The sequence below is a fragment of the Hevea brasiliensis genome, chromosome 9 (assembly GCF_030052815.1).
Source record: "Hevea brasiliensis isolate MT/VB/25A 57/8 chromosome 9, ASM3005281v1, whole genome shotgun sequence".
In the NCBI taxonomy this organism is placed as follows: Eukaryota; Viridiplantae; Streptophyta; class Magnoliopsida; order Malpighiales; family Euphorbiaceae; genus Hevea; species Hevea brasiliensis.
In genome coordinates this window covers 1,076,970-1,095,767 of record NC_079501.1, presented here as the reverse complement: position 1 = coordinate 1,095,767, position 18,798 = coordinate 1,076,970, and the positions used below count along the sequence as shown (strand labels likewise).

The following is an 18,798-nucleotide window of genomic DNA, read 5'->3' as shown; positions in this document are numbered from 1 at the left end:
GGATTAGGGCTCTTTCTTCCCTTACGGTAAATGCCAATGCTATAACCGTGTTCTTTTAGGGTGAAATAAATACCCTGGGCCCCACTTGCTGTATTTGCCGTGTTCTGTACAAATTTGAACATTTTTCATTCAGTTTGTCATCACGGCTACATTAGTTTCTGTTTCACAATTTCCACCGAGCCTGGCAAGGGCCTATTCAAACCGTATTTAAAAAAAAAAAAAAAAAAATTGTGGTTGATATCTAACATAAGGTCTTTTAATACACAAAATTATTATTTTTAACTTAAAATAGAAGGTATTTAATTTATATATATTAAATTTAAAAAATAATAGTGAGTTTCCTGGATAGGATGAAAAAGGAAGTGCAAGTATAGATGCACATACCTGTAGGCTACCTTAAAATGAATAAAATGTTCTTTTTTTTTTTAATGCAATCAAAGTTTGGTTGATCTGGCATAATTGCAAGGACAAAGGAACAGCATAGAATAGGACTCGGGGGTGGGGGGGTGGCTGCTGCCTTAGTGTCAAATCAGTGTTCTTAGAATCGCTCCACTATTCAATTTTAACTTGTGCTGACCACTATCAGAAGTTTATAGACATGTAAATTTGCGGTTCTACAAACTTCATTGTGTAATGTTTAATGTTTTTGATGTTAGGTGTTGCCTTGATTGAGGACGAGGAATATTTATATGAATCAATGTAAATCCTAGTTACAATATATGGGCAGTTAGCCTACGTATTGTCTCATTGACCCATTTGTCCTTAGTCAAGCAAGGCTTTTTTTTTATTTTTAAGTGAGAGAAAATTTTCTATTTTAATTGGTTCAATGAGATTTGATTCGTATTTTTGCAATCGATTAGTGGCCATCCCCTATTCCAGAGGAGTAAGGGATGACTGCTACCCAACCCTATCCTTCCCCTCTCCATAATCAAGTTGAGCTATGAATAAGTAAGTTGCATGTGTGTTGATTTTTGTTGGCAAATTTTGTTTTAGTGTAAATATGCTTTGGTAAAATTTTAGTAGTTTGACTCTAGAAATTCCTGTATTGGTTGATAACTTAAGGAATGTGATGGTATCGATCCAGTCGTTAATCAACAACTCCCTCTTAATTATATGAGAATGAGATGCATGAACTCTGCTATATATTCCCCCGATTTTTTTAGCACCTGGTTGCTAGTTATTTTATCTATCAGCAATTTGATCTCTAGCTTACTTGGAGCTCAGCTTGTTGAAGCCGTGAATGTCCTATGAAGTGGTGGAGTTGTCCCTATTTGTGCTTTCATGAGTCTTTGAAGTCTCCCCCATGTGGGAGCTGGTGCTCTTGGTGTTGATGATGATGGTGTTGTTTCCCCCTTTGTTTGGTGAATCTTTGGTTCGGGCTATACAACCTGCTTAGTCTTAGGATTCTTAGTCATAAGGATCTTTGTCCTTTTTTTTTTTTTATGGGATTGTGGTAATCTTTTTTATACGTGGGCTTTGAGTCATGTATCTCTGTTTTATTCAATGAATTCTAATTTTTTTTTTTTAAATTGAAAAAAACACAGGCGGTGCTTACTTTTTCAATTTCACATAATTAATTTTTATGAACACTGTTATCATTCCTCTCAACATCTGCATCGTTGTGACACACCCATTATGCATCCAACTTATTTAATGCCATGAAAGAACTTTCTTTTAATTATTTATAAGCAATTCGTTTTGAACAAATAAAAATAATAAATAAATGAATTGATCATATAATACTCTATAGATTGAGCTAATTCAAGTTGATTTCTTTTCTAAAAAAGAATCGTACATCATGCAGACACAATATAAATCTTTGCCATTACAAACTTGTACATCATATTTAATAATTAGTTTTTCTCTGACTTCATGACTAACAAATTTTTACAACATTAATGAATTGTATAATTTGTCATAATTAAATATCATTCTCAATAATAGTCATATATAATATGTCATTTATTGAACGGCTGAATACATAATTTTATATATATATTAAAAAAATTTTTATGGCATTCAAAATTTTTAAAATATCTCATAATATATTTAAACTCCTACAAAATAAATAATGTGAATTCTAATTGCGCTGACATGATAATCTGATAACGAGGATTTAAATAATATTTTAATTCTATTTTTATAAGAGTTAAATTATGTTATGAAACGTTTTAAAAGCTTAAAGTACTATGAAATTTTTTTAAAAACAAAGTTTAAAGATAAATTTATATATTTAATTTTATTGAATTAATTTAGTCCGTAATAAACTTAATGTTAATAAGATAATTTTAAAATTAAATTTAATATATTTTAATTAAAAAATTTAAAATGACTAACTATTTTTTATGAACATTAAAAATAATATATATTTTTAAAAAATGTTGATGAATATGATAGATGTAACTAAACATATATGATAGATGTAACTTAACATATTAATAGACATACAAAGTTCACCTAATTTAAGCTTGAATGTCTTAAGTACAACTGATAATCACATCAGTCTTTTTGATTAATCATCATGTGGTGGTCCACCCTTATCACCCTAATTAATCGTGGCCCATTTAGCATTATTATGTTCTGGCTTTGGTTGTAAATAAGACGAAAAGCCAAGGGTATAACAGTAAAATAACAAGAAGACAGAGGATGAGACGATCGAATCCGCAACGTACGATGTATTATTCGGTCTTGTAACTAGTTTGTTTATATAGAGCCAGTTGTTTGCGTACTCGCATGTCTCCGCTAGACGTGTACTCGCTAACGGAGAATGGAAGACGTTCGGTTAAGTAAGTGGACGTAGAATTACAAAAATAGCCTTCGGTTGACAGGTGTCGAGAATATTTAGCGACTTGAATGAAAGTCATAGAAAGGGGAGAGTGCGAAGTTGGGATGCAGAAGTTGTAGACACGTAGTCGGTAATCCAAAAGAGAGGAGAGTACAGGCTGGTGGCATTTGGTGAAAGGCTGACAAGACATTGACTCATATGTACGAAATGTCTACCCATTAGTCAGACACTAGTTTTATTAATTAATAAAGAAAAATAATAAAATAAAAAATAATTTATAAAAAAATTTTATTATTTAATTCAGATTTTATTATTATTAACTTCATTTTCATAATTTTAATAAATTTAAGTAACAAAATAAGATTTGAAATAAAAAAGAATATTTTTTATATTTTAAAAGAATATAATTAAGTATTTTATAAAATAATTTTAGTAAAAATACGTTTTATATAAATTATTAATTAAGATATATATAATTAAATATATAGATTCAAATAATATTAAATTTTAGACATTTTATTCATTGTTATTTTTATTGTTTAGTGGTTCTGACAGACACATGCTTTATGACCCACCACAAAGTAATTAGACTCATTTTCCGCAATTTCTCGAGCGCTGATATTAAACAGAGATAATCTGTAAAATTGAAATTTCAGTTGTGAGCAGAGCACTAATGGCGTCTTCTTCAAGGAAGAAAACAGAAGTAAATATTTTTATTTTTGCGCTGCATTTGCATTCAAATTATTCACTTTTTCCATTTCAGGACAAATATCAAAGAAAGTCGGACTGAATGTAGATAAATATATTAATAAGGGAGTATTAAAAAAATAATTTATAATTAAATTTAATATTTTAATCTTAAAAATAATAAAACCAAAACCATTCTGGGCAAAGAAACAATGTGAAATCTCCTTTGGTAACCTACGAAGCAATCGGCACTTCAAAACTTTTTTCTTTGCTCAATTCTAATTTAAGACATGATAGTAACATAATTGCATTTCAATTTTGGAATGCCGATTGTGCATGGCTAATGCCAAACATCATCCAAAATTTTCAACAACCACAAAGAAGAAGCGAGTACATTCACACCTAAAAGAACGGCTACGCAACAAAATGAAAATGAAAATGTCATGGCATCTATAATATCCCTGGGTCTGTCCTCTCTTCTATCTTTCGTCTTTGCACATGCAAAGGGATAAAACCCACACGCCCATAGGCTCCAGGCCTTGTCAACATCTTACAATGTCCATTGAAACAAATGAGCAATACAGCATCAAAATTAAAAGGGTTATGCAGGTCTTAGCATCTCCAAAAAAATAGCCACTTGATTTAGTACGTGAAATATTTTTGCCCCAACTACAGATGGGGAATTTGCTGCTTATAAATATAGTTGGTTTTAAGCAGGGAAATGGGCGTATTATAATCAGTATTTTATGGTAGCTGTATGAAATTCAGTGGGTTCCCTGTTAAATCGGATGCATCCCTGCATTGAGTCTTCAGCAGATGCCATTATCTACAAAGAGTAAAATTAATATGTTGTATGATAAATACGTTAAAGTATACATTGGCAACTAATAACAAACAGTTATATAGGAAAACAAACGTGGCATCTGAAACAAGCTCCTAGAGGTTTATCATGCAAAGCGCAGACATAAATCAATCACAGATCACCATATTATTTACTTATTGGCAAAGTGAAACAAAAAAAGAGGGAACATTTTTCAAATGTCCATCCAGACCATGTGGAAACTTTTGGTAAAATGGACCACATAAAAACAAGATGACAATGGTCTTTCATGGTATCTTAAACTGTTTCAGCAGTCCCCACAAAACTTCCATACTATTTAAGTGAAAGGATAAAACTAAATGGACCCTGAAACCGACACCATTCTTTTCTGACAATTAATTTGAGCACAAAGGAAGACAATGAGAGGTAAGAAAGAAAAGAAGAAGCCATAAATTGTTATATGGTCGCAGACCAAAATGACCGACTCCAGAAGGTTAATAGATAAGCAACTCCAAAAAATCTAAAAACCAGAAAATGGTTTTTTTTTATCTACCTACACATATGATAAACAGAAGTAATTATGTGAATTTGGTGAGGCAAGAATTACTTAGGTTTGTCTGTTAAGGTGACCAGAGATCTGAGCACACCAGGACAAATCTTGTCAGCAAGAGCACCTTTTTCTGAAATAAAAAAAGACTTCTCCTTTACATAGCTTTGTAATTTTTTTGCCTCATAGTCAAGTCGTTCTTGATCTGCATTGCAACAAAGATAAGATTTGAGGAATCCGTCATTCAAAAACCATTAACATCATGGAGAGAAATTTAATACAGTAGTGCTTTGTTATGATAACTAAAAGTGCAAGGGAATGGAAAAGAAAATTAATAAGAAAAAAGAAGGGAAAAGAAAATAAATGAGATTGCTTTTCTCTCATATAGTTTGGGTTTTTCATAGAATATTGAAGGAAGTCAAATTGCCCTTCTTTAGTTACATGCAAGAAAATGAAGAAAATGTTCTTTTCTTCATTTCTTTTGGTTTCTCTCCAAATTGGAGGAAAATGTTTTCTGGCTTTCTTACGAAATTGGAAAATAAAATTTCATTTCCTTCCTCCTCTATTCCCTTCCTCATTAGTACCCAAAAAAGGAAATGACTGAAACTTTCACTTCAATTCCTTCAAAACAAACAAGGCATAAATGATTTTTTTGCGAGGAACTAATATTTATGTTTCAAAAATCATAGTTTGTGACTTTTGAAACCTATATAAATTAAGCTTAAGAATATCATCTTTATATAATTAAGCTTAAGCATACCATATTTTCTATTAAAATTTTGACCACAATTTGAAAAAGCAAGGAGATGTAGAAAAGGAAAATAATAGCTCATGCTGAGACGCTTAATAATTTGCAATGCTCTATTACTATGAAATGAGAATCTTCTAAATTCTAATACTTTCAATTTCCATTAAAATGTGGTTCATTTTTTTGGGGAGTCTATGCACAGATGATATAATGAAGATAATGATGAATGCCAGTCTATGCCATTGCTACTTGCTAGGGTCTTCATAGTGCACAAGGCTCTGCTATTTGTGGGTTAGAGGGGGGTCATATATTGTACACAGCCTTCCCCCTGCTTTTTGCAGAGATTGTTTCCACAGGTCATCCCCTGATGAATGCCGCCAGTCTATGCTATAGAACCTCAACTTCCATTGAAGTTTCAACCATATACAGTTCTTTCTATTGCTACATAAATGTGTAGCATTCCACAAACAAAACTTTCCAAATAGTTCGGCTTACAACAAGATGTCCATCTCTTCTGCTTTTGCCACAGTGAGGATTAATTCAATTCAGCCACCTGATGTATTATGAACCCTTAAGTGGCTAACACATCAATATCAGTTGTTGATCCAATTCATGCTTTAATCTCCAAATGCTCAAATTTCACTTTCTTAATCGATTGATACTTTTAAAATCTGTCTCTTCCAAGTGCCTTGAATTCACCATCAAGAGCTTTACCAGAGTAAACATGAAGGTACATGTTGGTTACATAACTGAAGAAAAAACCACATTCAGTTTCCCTTGCTTTAGTCAGATAAGTGCTGTGATCAAATATCTAGGTGTTGATGCTCCTAAAAGATCACATTCATGCCATTCTTGCTGGCTTAAAACAGACAAAGGAAGAATTTGGTCAATTAATCCTGAAATATTAATTTGATCCTGAATTGGACAATTTGAAGTAATATGACTAGCTGCCTGTTAAAGGGCCACTGTCACATCATAGGAGTTCCTAACAGAAGCATACCTCCATAAGCTTTCTCATGATGTAGGTGATAGTCTGCATTAATTGTTAAGACTCTTAAGGGTTTCTATTTTTTTTTTTTTTCTTTTTCCTGCTAAGGAAAGGGGGCGAAACCTATATTTTCTTTTCATTGCCAACACTCTTGTTTCCGATTAAGGGTATTACTAGGTGCAATGTTAAAGTCTTAAATTATGATTGAGTTTGCGAGCTATCACCTCCTGCAAAAATGTGAATTTGAAGGACAAAATACAGAACTCCAAATTATTCCTCTTCACCCCGGTTCAGTTGGGGCATGGCTGATTAATGGCTTTACTTAACAAATTCCTAAGTAGGCAGCCTACAAAATACAAACTGCCCTAGTCAAGGTGGAAATGGGAGAAGTTGAAATTTCCATGTCTACCACGCGGTATATAGTAATTTTAGCAATATCTCAACTATTCTGCAAGGACTCCTAGTCCCATCACTATTTCTGACAGAACTCACACATTTCATATGTTACAACATATATCTAGTTAAAGTAGTATATCGATCAATTCACACATAAATCCACCAAAATTAAAAGTTCTAGAGAAAACCTGCATCCAAGATGGTGTGAGCAGCATGAAATGGCATACTAGCAAAGACATCAGTTCCTTGGAACATCATCCATGTGCGCTCATCTGGGTCATGGTTGCCACATGTTGCACATACCTCCTTCACCAAAGGCCTTGATGCAGACCTCCCAATATCCTTCATGATCGACTGATAGGGTGAAGGAACACTAGTTTTTGTTGTCCGAGCTCTCCTCCTCAGCGCCGTAAGTGCTTCCCTGTTCCCATTCCTCATTTTATCATTTTCAACCACCTGCACATTTATTGCCAAAGGCCACATATAACATTGTTTCTGACTAAACTAAAGCAAAAGAAGTAACATAAGTACCATATCTATAGAAATATGCCATCTTAATTTTAATAAATTTGACCATGCGAAGTAACTTCAACAGGCTCAATTAAACAGAAACTTAAATTTCACAAATTTGTTCATTTTCTATTCCCACTTCTCACAACCTTCTGTATCTTCCTGTAGCCTCAATTTCTGCCTTTATTTTTTCTTGACTTACTCAAACGGGCCAAATGGAGAATTTTCTTTTCCCTCACGTTTTGCTAGCAAACAAACAAACTTGTGAGATCATAAAGTTAAAAGGGTATCAATAACCTGATGCCGGGCTAAAAGGAGGTGCTCAGCTTCGGTTTCAAGCTCAACCAAGCTTTGCTGAAATTGCTTCATAGTCTCATCCATCTTTAGGATGCTTTTATAAGAAAACACACCTGAATGTATCATTTAAACATGTACGAGATCCAATAAAGCCAACATTATCTCATAATCATAAATCGGATAGGGTCACCCACACAACCAGAAAATTAATCCCAACGAATCAGCGAAACATATCAAATAACACCTTTGACATAACTCAGGAAACCCTAATTAACAACTATCTAAAACAAAATAGAGCATAATTTACACTTTCATGCTTTGATCGGGCATGAAATCGCTTACAAAAGCCCGTAGAGTCGAAGAGAAGCGAGGGAATCTGAAGCTTTGGAGAGGCATTTCCAAAACAGAAGCACAAGGATTATTTAAATTAGGCTATGGGCTTCGACTGAACAGAATTTCAAAAGGAAAAAAGTTTAAATAAGCCATTGTGCTTTCTCCTATATTAAATAAGCCCAATATTAAGTTGGGCCCAAAGCTCTCATTTGGGCTAAGGCCTACACAGCTCGCCCAAGAGAGAAAATGTTAATTTTATAATAATCAATAAAAGAGAAAAAATATATATATTCTATTGGCAAATTTGGCGCATAAATGGGAAATAAATATGAAAAGTAAAAGAAAGTAAAATTACAAAAGAGTATTTATATGGTTTTGGATAATTTTTACTTTAGAATCTAAGATTTATTTTGTAATAAAATAATTCTTTATATTTATTGATGAAGTATGTTTTTTTATAATTTCTCCCGCAACAAATCTAAAGAACCAATTCTTTACTTCTCTCTCTAATAGGAGACCATTTCACATACGAGCTGATCCTGCCTATACATCATATAAGATGTCTGGTTGTGTACCTCGAGTCATGGCTTCCTCTGTGGTTGGTTCGAAAGCTAATTTTTCTACACGATCTTTTATCTACCAATGAACCTGTTGCATTTGTTGATTGGAACCAGGCGAATCTCAGGGAGCCTGATATGAAGGTGTTGGATGCATCCTGGTACATGCCAGATGATCAGAGGAATCCATTTCAAGAGCGTCATGTTGCTCACATTCCTGGTGCTCTTTTCTGTGATGTAGATGGGATAACCAATCTAACAACAAATTTGCCATATATGGTGCCATCTGAGGAAGCTTTTGCAGCTGCTGTTTCTGCTCTGGAGTTGAGAATAAGGATGGGTTGGCTGTTCATGATGGCAAGGAAATTTTTAGTGCAGCTGGTGGATGTTTCGAGTGTTTGGGCATGACAAAGTTTAGGTGTTAGATGAAGGCCAGCCAAGATGGAATACATCAAGTTATGATGTTGAATCTAGTGCTTCTGGCGATGCCGTCTTGAAAGCCGGTGCTGCCAGGGGGCAATAGAGAAAGCATATCAGCCAGGCAGTTGGACCAATCACATTTCTGACCAAGTTTCAGTCACATCTTGTTTGGACTCTTGAGCAGGTTAAGAAAAACATTGAGGACAAGTCTCACCAACACATAGATGCCCGATCAAAGACCAGATTTGACGGAGCTGCACCAGAGCCTCGAAAGGGAATAAGAAGTGGTCATTCACATGGCAACAAGTGCATTCCTTTTCCCCATATGTTAGATGCATGCTTCACAGACACTCTTTCCAGCTGATGTACTTAAGAAACGATTTGATCAAGAGGGCATCTCTCTATAAAGCTTCGTTGTTACTTCATGTGGGACTGGTGTAACTGCTTGCGTACTTGCTTTGGGTCTGCATCGACTTGGGAAGCAAGATGTTGCAGTCTATGATGGATCATGGACTGAATGGGTAGCTCATCCTGACACACCTGTTAACACTGTAGTAGTTAAACTTGTTTTAAATTTGTTTTATTTATTTTTTCTTATTATTGCTTGGTCAATAGTTAGTGCCTATTTTGTAGGAGTAATTGCTGTTTGTGCAGATATGGAGCAAATCTGTTGCAACAGATTACTGCTAAGTTTTTTCTATATATTGCTGTGTATTTTAGAGGTTAAATAAAAAAATGTAGTTAGAAACTTTTTTCTCTATTCTGTTGTGTTGGTCTCGATTTCTGCTGTTTCTCTTTTGTTTAGTTTGATATTCTAACAATTGGTATCAGAGCCTTAAGATCAAGGCCTACACAATGTCTCATTTGGAGATAGAGAGAGCTAGAATATTGAGAGAGAGAGAGCAGAAAGAACGAGAGCAAAAAGACAGCGAAGAAGCCTCTAATGAAGGAAATTCCTCTACAGTTGAAGGAGGCTTGTTTCCCGAAAAAGAAGGTTCTGTTACCTTGAAATATCCCATGCTGACGAAGAGTAATTATGCGGCGTGGGCTATAAAGATGGAGGTCTTTATGATGGCTCAAGGTGTGTGGGATGCAGTTGAGTCACCAGGCGCAGTTGATAAACGCAGAGATAAGATGGCGTTGGCGGCCATTTACCAAGGTATAGGAGAAGATACCTTGCTTCAATTGGGAGCGAAGAAGACTGCAAAGGAGGCATGGAACATGCTGAAAACCATGAACCAAGGGGCTGACAAGGTTAAAGAGGTGCGAACTCAGACGTTGTGGAGGGAGTTCGAAGCCTTGAGAATGAGCGATTCCGAGAATGTTGATGATTTCTCAGGAAAGCTTACAATTATCGATAACAAATTGAGGAGCCTTGGGAATACTGTAGAGGACGAGAAAGTGGTGAAGAAATTGTTGAGATCAGTTTCGTCAAAGTTTCTTCAGATTGCGTCCACCATTGAAGAGTTTAGTGACCTAACCACCAAATCGATTGAGGAGGCGATAGGTTCACTCAAAGCTCATGAAGAAAGACTGCTTAGCTATGGTGGGAGATCTAACGAAACAGTTCTTCTTACAAGAGCAGAGTGGAAGGCGAGGGAAGAAGCTAAGAAGAACAAAGGAAAATAAAAAGAAACCACCAGCTCGAGAGGCGGACGAGGAAGAGGACGTGGGCGAGGCAGGAACAGTGGCAATCATCAAAGAAAGGAGGAAGAACCACAACAACAAAGGAAGAAATTTTATAAATCAAAGATCAAATGCTATGGATGCGGAAAAATAAGACACTTCGCATCAGAATGCTCATTGAAGGAGAAAGAGGAGCAAGCAAATCTGACCGAGAGAGATGATGAAGAACAGTCCCTGTTGATGATTGAAACTTGTGAGCTGAATGGTCAGAGTTATGGTCAGATTTGCTTTGAAGAACCCTCCTTGATGATGATTGATGCTGTCAAATTGAATGGGGTTCAAGGAGAAGCATATGTTGCTGCCACGAGTGGGTGTCTCATGAAAGGGGCAGGTTGGTACCTCGACACAGGAGCTACCAATCATATGACAGGTGATAAACACTGTTTTGTTGAAATTGATGATTCTATTTGTGGCAAGGTTAAGTTTGGTGATGGTTCTGTAATTGATATACAAGGGTTTGGGTCAGTTATGTTTCAATGCAAAAATGGTGAACATCTGACCCTAACCAATGTATATTATATACCAAAATTAAAGAGTAATATTATTAGCCTTGGCCAAATTGATGAAAGTGGAGGTCGAATACTCATTGAATGTGGAGCCTTGAGGGTCTATGATAACTCAAATAGACTCATAATCAAGGTGAGAAGACAACAAAACAGATTGTTTATTGCAGATCTACAGATTGCCGAAAAAGTATGCTTGATGACAAGCATAACAGAGCCGAGTTGGCTATGGCACGCGAGATATGGTCACTTAAATTTCCAGGCGTTAAAGAAGCTGTCCAAAGAAAAAATGGTACAAGGTTTACCAGACATCTCGCTCCCAAATCAAATCTGTGATGGTTATACTGTGGGGAAACAACATCGGAAAGCCTTTCCACATGTTGCGATGTATAGAGCAAAAGAAAAACTTGAATTGGTGTATGGAGATCTCTGCGGCCCAATTACACCAACAACTCCAGGAGGTAACAAATTCTTTTTGCTTCTAGTTGACGATTATTCACGATACATGCGGGTTTTCTTGTTGAAAGGAAAACATGAGGCTTTCCAAGCGTTCAAGATATTTAAGAAGACAGCTGAAATTGAAACAGAAAAGAAACTGAAGTGTTTCAGAACAGATCGAGGGGGAGAGTTTCTCTCAACCGAATTAAAAAAATTTTGTGATGAAGAAGGAATCAAAAGGCAATTGACAGCGCCATATTCCCCACAGCAGAACGGAGTCGTAGAAAGGAGAAATCAAACCGTTATGGAGATGACGCGAAGCATTATGAAAAGCAAAAATGTGCCAGCAAATTTGTGGGGTGAGGTGGTAAGAACCTCTGTGTTCTTATTGAACAGGTGCCCAACTAAGAGTGTTGAAGGAATGACACCCTAAGAAGCTTGGTATGATAAGATACCAAATATACAACATCTGCGTGTATTTGGATGCCTTGTTCATATCAAGGTCATGTCATCTCATGAAACGAAGCTTGAAGACAGGAGCTTAAAGGGAGTTTTGCTAGGTTACGAAGAAGGTTCAAAGGCGTACAGGGTGTTTGATCCTAGAAAGGGGAAAGTTCTCATAAGCAGAGATGTAGTTTTCGAAGAAGGAGCAAGCTGGCCATGGCAGAACAGCAAACAAAAAGAGGAGTCTGATTGTACTGAAACATTTATAGTACAAGTAAAAGAATTGGGGGGTGCTGGTATACCCGAAGCAGTGGATGCGTTTCGCACTCCATCTACGCCATCCTCTTCTTCAGGTATACCAAATTCAGAAATTAATTACCCTCTAATTCAGTCATCTTCTTCGAACACTACAGGTACAGGTTCAAATTCGAGTTCAACTCCACCACGAAAATTTCGATCATTGCAAGAAATTTATAATGAGACCAGAGAAGTAGATGACGAAGTCGGGTTGTGTTTCTTATCAATGGAGGAACCAACAAGATACGAAGAAGCAGTTGGTGACGAAAACTAGAGACGTGCGATGGAGTCTGAAATTGATTCAATTCAAAAGAATGGAACCTGGGAACTCTCTGATTTGCCGAAGAACCAAAGAGCAGTGGGACTCAAATGGGTCTTCAAGTTGAAGAAGGATCCAAACGGCAAGATTATCAAACACAAAGCCTGTTTGGTGGCGAAGGGCTATGTGCAGAAATATGGTGTTGATTATAAGGAAGTTTTTGCTCCTGTAGCAAGAATAGAAACTGTTAGAACTATTCTTGCTTATGTAGCTCAAAAACAGTGGAGAGTTCACCACCTGGATGTGAAGACTGCGTTCTTAAACGGAGAATTAGAAGAGGAGGTGTATGTGAGTCAACCAGATGGTTTTGTCGACAAAACAAATCCACAGAAAGTGCTGCGGTTACACAAGGCATTATACGGCTTAAAACAAGCACCTAGGGCCTAGAACACCAAGTTAGATCATAGCTTAAAGTCATTTGGTTTTCATAGGTGTCCTTTTGAGCATGCTCTTTATATGAAGAAGGAAGAGGATGACGTTACTGTTGTGGGAGTTTATGTCGACGACTTAATTCTCACCGGCTCAAATGGAAAACATATTGAAAGATTTAAACAAGAGATGATGAGGATGTTCGAAATGAGTGACTTGGGGCTGCTGAGTTATTATCTTGGGATTGAGGTAAAACAAACTCCAGATTGTATATCCATTTGTCAAGCAGGTTATGCGAGCAAGATTCTTGAAAAAACAGGGATGCTTAATTGCAACAGCAGCCGTGTTCCAATGGAGCCGAAATGTAAGCTAAAAAAAACAAGATGGTGAACCATTTGTTGATGCCACTGAGTATAGAAGAATTATCGGCAGCTTGATGTACTTGGTAAACACACGTCCTGATCTTGCGTACTCCGTTGGTGTTGTCAGCCGATACATGGACACACCAACGGTGACACATATGAGTGCTGTGAAACAGATACTGAGGTATGTGAGAGGCACTATTGGAATGGGAATTGTCTACAAAAAGAATCAAGAAAAAGAAGAACTTGTAGGCTTTAGTGATAGTGACCTTGCAGGAGATACGGATGACAGGAAGAGTACTTCAGGGATTATATTTTTCTTTGGAGAAAGCCCGATCACATGGGTCTCACACAAGCAAAGAATTGTTGCGTTATCTTCTTGTGAAGCTGAGTACATAGCAGCAACAGGTGGAGCTTGTCAAGGGATATGGCTCAAAAAGATAATTGCAAAATTGAGAGGTGATGATAAAGTTAAACCAGTGTTGAAGGTTGACAACAAATCAGTCATATCACTAGCCTATAATCCGGTTTTTCACGATAGAAGTAAGCATTTTGACACAAGAATTCATTTTATTCGTGATTGTGTTCAACGTGGAGATATACAGCTTGAATATGTCAAGACTAAAGTACAGGTTGCTGATTTGTTAACAAAGCCGTTAGCACGGCAGAGGTTCAATGAGCTGAGAGATAGAATTGGTGTTAAACAAGTTTAAGGGGGTGATTGTAGTAGTTAAACTTGTTTTAAATTTGTTTTATTTATTTTTTCTTATTATTGCTTGGTCAATAGTTAGTGCCTATTTCGTAGGAGTAATTGCTGTTTGTGCAGAAATGGAGCAAATCTGTTGCAACAGATTACTGCTAAGTTTTTTCTATATATTGCTGTGTATTTTAGAGGTTAAATAAAAAAATGTAGTTAGAAACTTTTTTCTCTATTCTGTTGTGTTGGTCTCGATTTCTGCTGTTTCTCTTTTGTTTAGTCTGATATTCTAACAAACACTTCATAAATATGGAAGCTTGGCAGCCATGTACGTGGCATGAGGTCTGCCTTGTGTAATTCGATCTGATTGTGATGAAAGAGTTTGTACCTAAAACAGTTGGTGCCATTTTTTAAGAACATTTTTGAGCTGTACTTCCTGTCGAATGTGAAAATTTTATCACCATTAACCCCTCTATCAAAATAATGGTAATAATAATAAAATAAGCTGCTGCCATGAATTAGAGAACAATTCCAAGAACAAAGTATTCAGCTACATAAAATCGTGTAAATCACTTTTTTCAAGCCTTCGGTCTGTTTCTTATGGAGAAACAGGTTTATATTTATATAATATTAATTCTGTTATTGTTATTATTATTACTCATTCTGAGCTTCTTCTGGTACCGGGGAAATTGCAGTAGATCAAACATTTAATCCCTGTGTTTTATTGTCTATTTGTTCAAAACATAAGAATTAAATAATTAATTTTTTTTTAAATAAAAGAATTGAATAATAATTTGAATAATATGAATAATGAAAAATTTAACGGAAAAATTAAATTATTTAACGAAAATAAAATATAGGATAAATAGTATATTTTTTTAAAATATAAAAATTAAATAATTAATTTTATTAAAATATAAAAAGTAAATGATAATTTTTCTTAATAAAAATAAGAGCATTTTCAAATCTCAATTGAGACATGAATAAGCCAACGATTTCTCTTAGATTAGCTCTTTCGCTGTCGTGTCCATCTTTGCCCTTGAAAACTCATCAATCTTGAGCCCTACCATTGTAACAATACAATCAGAGAACTCAATGCACTGAACATTGTCTTGTAAACCAATTAGTAGGAAATTACAAATGAAAAAAGCACTTACCTTGCACTGTAGACCGCTTTCCTTTCTCGCATGTAACAGGAAAAGAGTAAATAAGACCCGGCTGGATCCCATAAGATCCATCAGAATACACTCCCATAGAAGCCCATGTTCCCTGAAAGCAAGATTCAAAGCAAACAAAAAAAAAGAAGGTTCAAAACACTGTTTGCTACTAGTTTTGCAAGATCAAATAATATTCAAGATAACAAGAATTAATCGTAGGTGTCCCTAGAACCCAATCACGCATGTGAAACTGTGGTGATGAAATCACCATTTAACCCGTGGGGAGAAAAAAAAAGTGTATCATTTGGAGACACGTTGGCCAATTATATTAAACTAAAATTGATATGATTACTGACAATTACAATCTAAAATATGAATTGCCACCCCTACCATTTGTCATCAACAACAAGTTCTCTGACAGGCTTCTCTCCGCCGCTGGTGTTGACAGTTGCATGGTTGACATCCGGACACTGAGTTGAAGAATGATTTCCCCATATGATGACATTTTTCACATCACTAACTTGAACATTTAGCCTTTCTGGGACTTGGCCTGATGCTCATGATCAAGTCATGTAAGACGTGATGTTTTTCTCCTGGATTGAAGGTGCAAATTCTTTCAGATGAGTGCATTGGCATTTGCAGGATTAGTCACCGCTAGCACCTGCATAACAAAAGAAATGAAAATGAATCAACATAAGAGAGTACTCAACTCAAGTCAACTTAACTAAGTTTTTATCCTAAAAATTTGGGGTCGTCTATATAGATTCTCTTTCTGCACTTGAAAATGTGTAATGCTTCTAAACTATGTTGTACTATTCTCCTCTAAATCAGTTTAGGACTACTGCTTATTTTCTTTCTATTCTCTAATTTAATGTGCTCTACTTATCTTGTCGACACCATATTTTGACCGATCCCCAGAATCAATAAATTTCAAAACTGATCCTAAGTCTCCTTTTGCCAGCCTATTACATTTCCGATCTCTCTTTACCGAACAATCACATTTCCGACCTCTCCTCAAAAGGAATCAAACCAATACTAAGTCCCCATGTCATTTAAAGCCTTGTCGATCTCTCAAACCAATTGTCAAATCTCCTGAATAATCAATTACATTCCCGATCTCTCTTGTCAGACGAAACTGAACCAGCGCTAGATTTTCATTTTAAAAGTTTAGGAATAATCAAGTTAAGGTTCCAATCCGGTTTAATGGCAATCCCGATCTTAAGTACTCAAGCCAAATTTCCAATTTTAAATTAAGTCCTGTTTAGCGTTGGTTCCCTGCCGATCTCATGCTTATGGTGTTTTCCAACCTCATGCACTTAGATTAATAATCAACTTTAGTTGTTTTTAATATGCTCAGACAATCAAGTGCTTAAGTAATTTAGAGATTTTCCGATCACATCCATTCACTGAACAAAAAGCGAGTTTCATTTCATATTAAAGTTTGTACAAGTCATTCGGCTGGAGGATCACCCCCAACCTGGTCTACATTCTGCTCACTTCCTCTCTCACCCTCAGCCTCCTCCTCGCTGTCCTCACCTTTGTCTTGGGGAGCCAGGTCTACCATCCAAGTGAAGTCCTCCTCGGGATATCGCTTCCTGAGCTCGGCGAAGAGATCCCTGTGGGCATTCACATAAGCACCGGCCTCTCTTGTCACTATCTCTTCTTCCTTCGCTTTGAGCTCTTCAGTGAGGTGAGCAACTTTGCCAGCCCGGAGCGCTTGGACTTTTTCAAGATCATGATCTTGCTCGGCCAGAACTTGAGCCTGTTCGGCCAGCTTATCCTCATAGAATTTCATTCGCCCCTCAATTTGAGATATGTAGTCCTGAGCGGGAGAAAGTTGGGATCGGAGAGAAGACACTTCATGACCCATCTTCTCGACCTCCATACCCAGGCGGTGAGCCTTCTCCCTGACAATGTGCTGGTTCACCAAGCACTCCACGTTTAAGCTCATATATCAGGTTAGGATGTCATCAAGGTTGTCTAAGGACAGCCTGTCCCGATCCTCCCGAAGGCAGATAGAAGCCCCCAGGACCTTAGCCAAACCTGGATTCTCCCGAACAGTCCGGTTCTTCTCCAAGGAATGGATCAGCACTTGGGCACCGCGGGAGAGAGCCCTTGGGGTAGGCTGGGAAGGACCCCACTTGATTCTTCCGCACTTGAAACGACTGGAGGAGGTGGAGGCGGCTCTTCTTGACGAGGAGGAGACCGGACCATTTCTATGATCGGCAGTCCAGAAGGTCGAGACGAACCTTCTTGTATTTCTCCGGGTTCATGACCGGGTGTTTGAAGCAACTCGGAACGCTTCATCTCCCGTACCTTCCGGTAGATCTCTCTCTTCCGCTTCTGGCTCTCCTTGGAGGCTTCGCCGCTCGCCATACCTGCACGAAGAAGAGGTCAGTGAGATCGCTAAGGTCCAAAGATGTGAGATATAGAAAATACCGATGCCGAGGTCAGAGAGCTGAAGCCCGCAATCTTGGCCGGTGACCAGCTGCATAGTCCAATGGTGCAGTTCAGCCGTCACTGCATCCAAGCAAGAGAACTTCTCTCTGGATGCCTGTTCTTTCAACTCCATCACCATTGCACCCTCTTCCCTATTTAGGGCGATGTGCTTCGTAAGCAAGGGACCCTGATGCAGCCAGCTCCGAGGGAAGCCCTCAAAACCATTCGGAATTTTGCTCCTCAAGATAAAGAAACGGTTCTTCCAATTCTTCAGGGAGGAAGGCAGGTCGGTAAAAAGTCCACAATGAGGTTTTGCTGGAAAAACCAATACTCGTCGTCCTTTCGATAAGTTAATTTATGTAGTTCGGCAAATACCTTAGCTGTGGGTCGGAGTCCCTTAGCTCGGCATAGGCCTCGGAAGGCTACTAAATCCGCCACGAGTTCGGGTGAACTTGAGCGATGCACACTTGGTGATATTTTAAAACTTCCTTGAAGAAGTCATCCAAAGGGAACCGTAGACTGGCTTTTAATTGCTCTTCGTATACTATAATCATGTCGTTCCCTTCCAAGAAGTGATCAGCTCGGATATCTCCGTGACACCGGATGAGTTCGAATGAATCAGGATGAATGTTGTATTCTTGGCTGAATGATTGTAGGTCGGTTTCTTGAAGAATTGATGGTAGCTCGTCCATGGGAAGATTTTCCTTCCCTGAAGAAGGTACAGGCCTTGATGGTGCTGCTTGCCCTCGAGCTGGAACAGGGACCCTAGGAAGTTCAGATCGCACGCTTGGCTCGACCACCTCTACTTCATCAGAAGACCATGAGAACTGAAGAGAAGGAGGGCTCGTCGCTCTCTGACCCTCGGCGCTGCTCATTTTCAAAGGAAACAAGAAATTTAAACTAAAAGAAGGATCAAAACCCTTACAGGAGTCTGATCGGTGTCGGAAGAACTTGAGGAAATGAGAGAATTTTGAAGTTGTTCGCGAGAGACTGAAAATG

The 18,798-nt window shown here is 37.3% G+C and overlaps 1 protein-coding gene and 1 pseudogene across 1 annotated transcript; one reads left to right on the top strand and one right to left on the bottom strand.

Moving 5' to 3' along the window:
• Window positions 1–3,825: 3,825 nt before the first annotated feature.
• Window positions 3,826–8,206, bottom strand: LOC110666938 (uncharacterized). The gene is made up of 4 exons (XM_021827619.2): window positions 7,779–8,206; window positions 7,160–7,427; window positions 4,900–5,044; window positions 3,826–4,298 (listed from the first exon to the last, which is right to left on the bottom strand). The coding sequence occupies exons 1-4, from the start codon at window positions 7,902–7,904 to the stop codon at window positions 4,295–4,297; spliced, it is 543 nt and encodes a 180-aa protein (XP_021683311.1). The 5' UTR covers window positions 7,905–8,206; the 3' UTR covers window positions 3,826–4,294.
• Window positions 8,207–8,594: 388 nt separating this feature from the next.
• LOC110666937 (thiosulfate/3-mercaptopyruvate sulfurtransferase 1, mitochondrial-like) lies at window positions 8,595–9,832 on the top strand (annotated as a pseudogene).
• The last annotated feature ends 8,966 nt before the right edge of the window (window positions 9,833–18,798 follow it).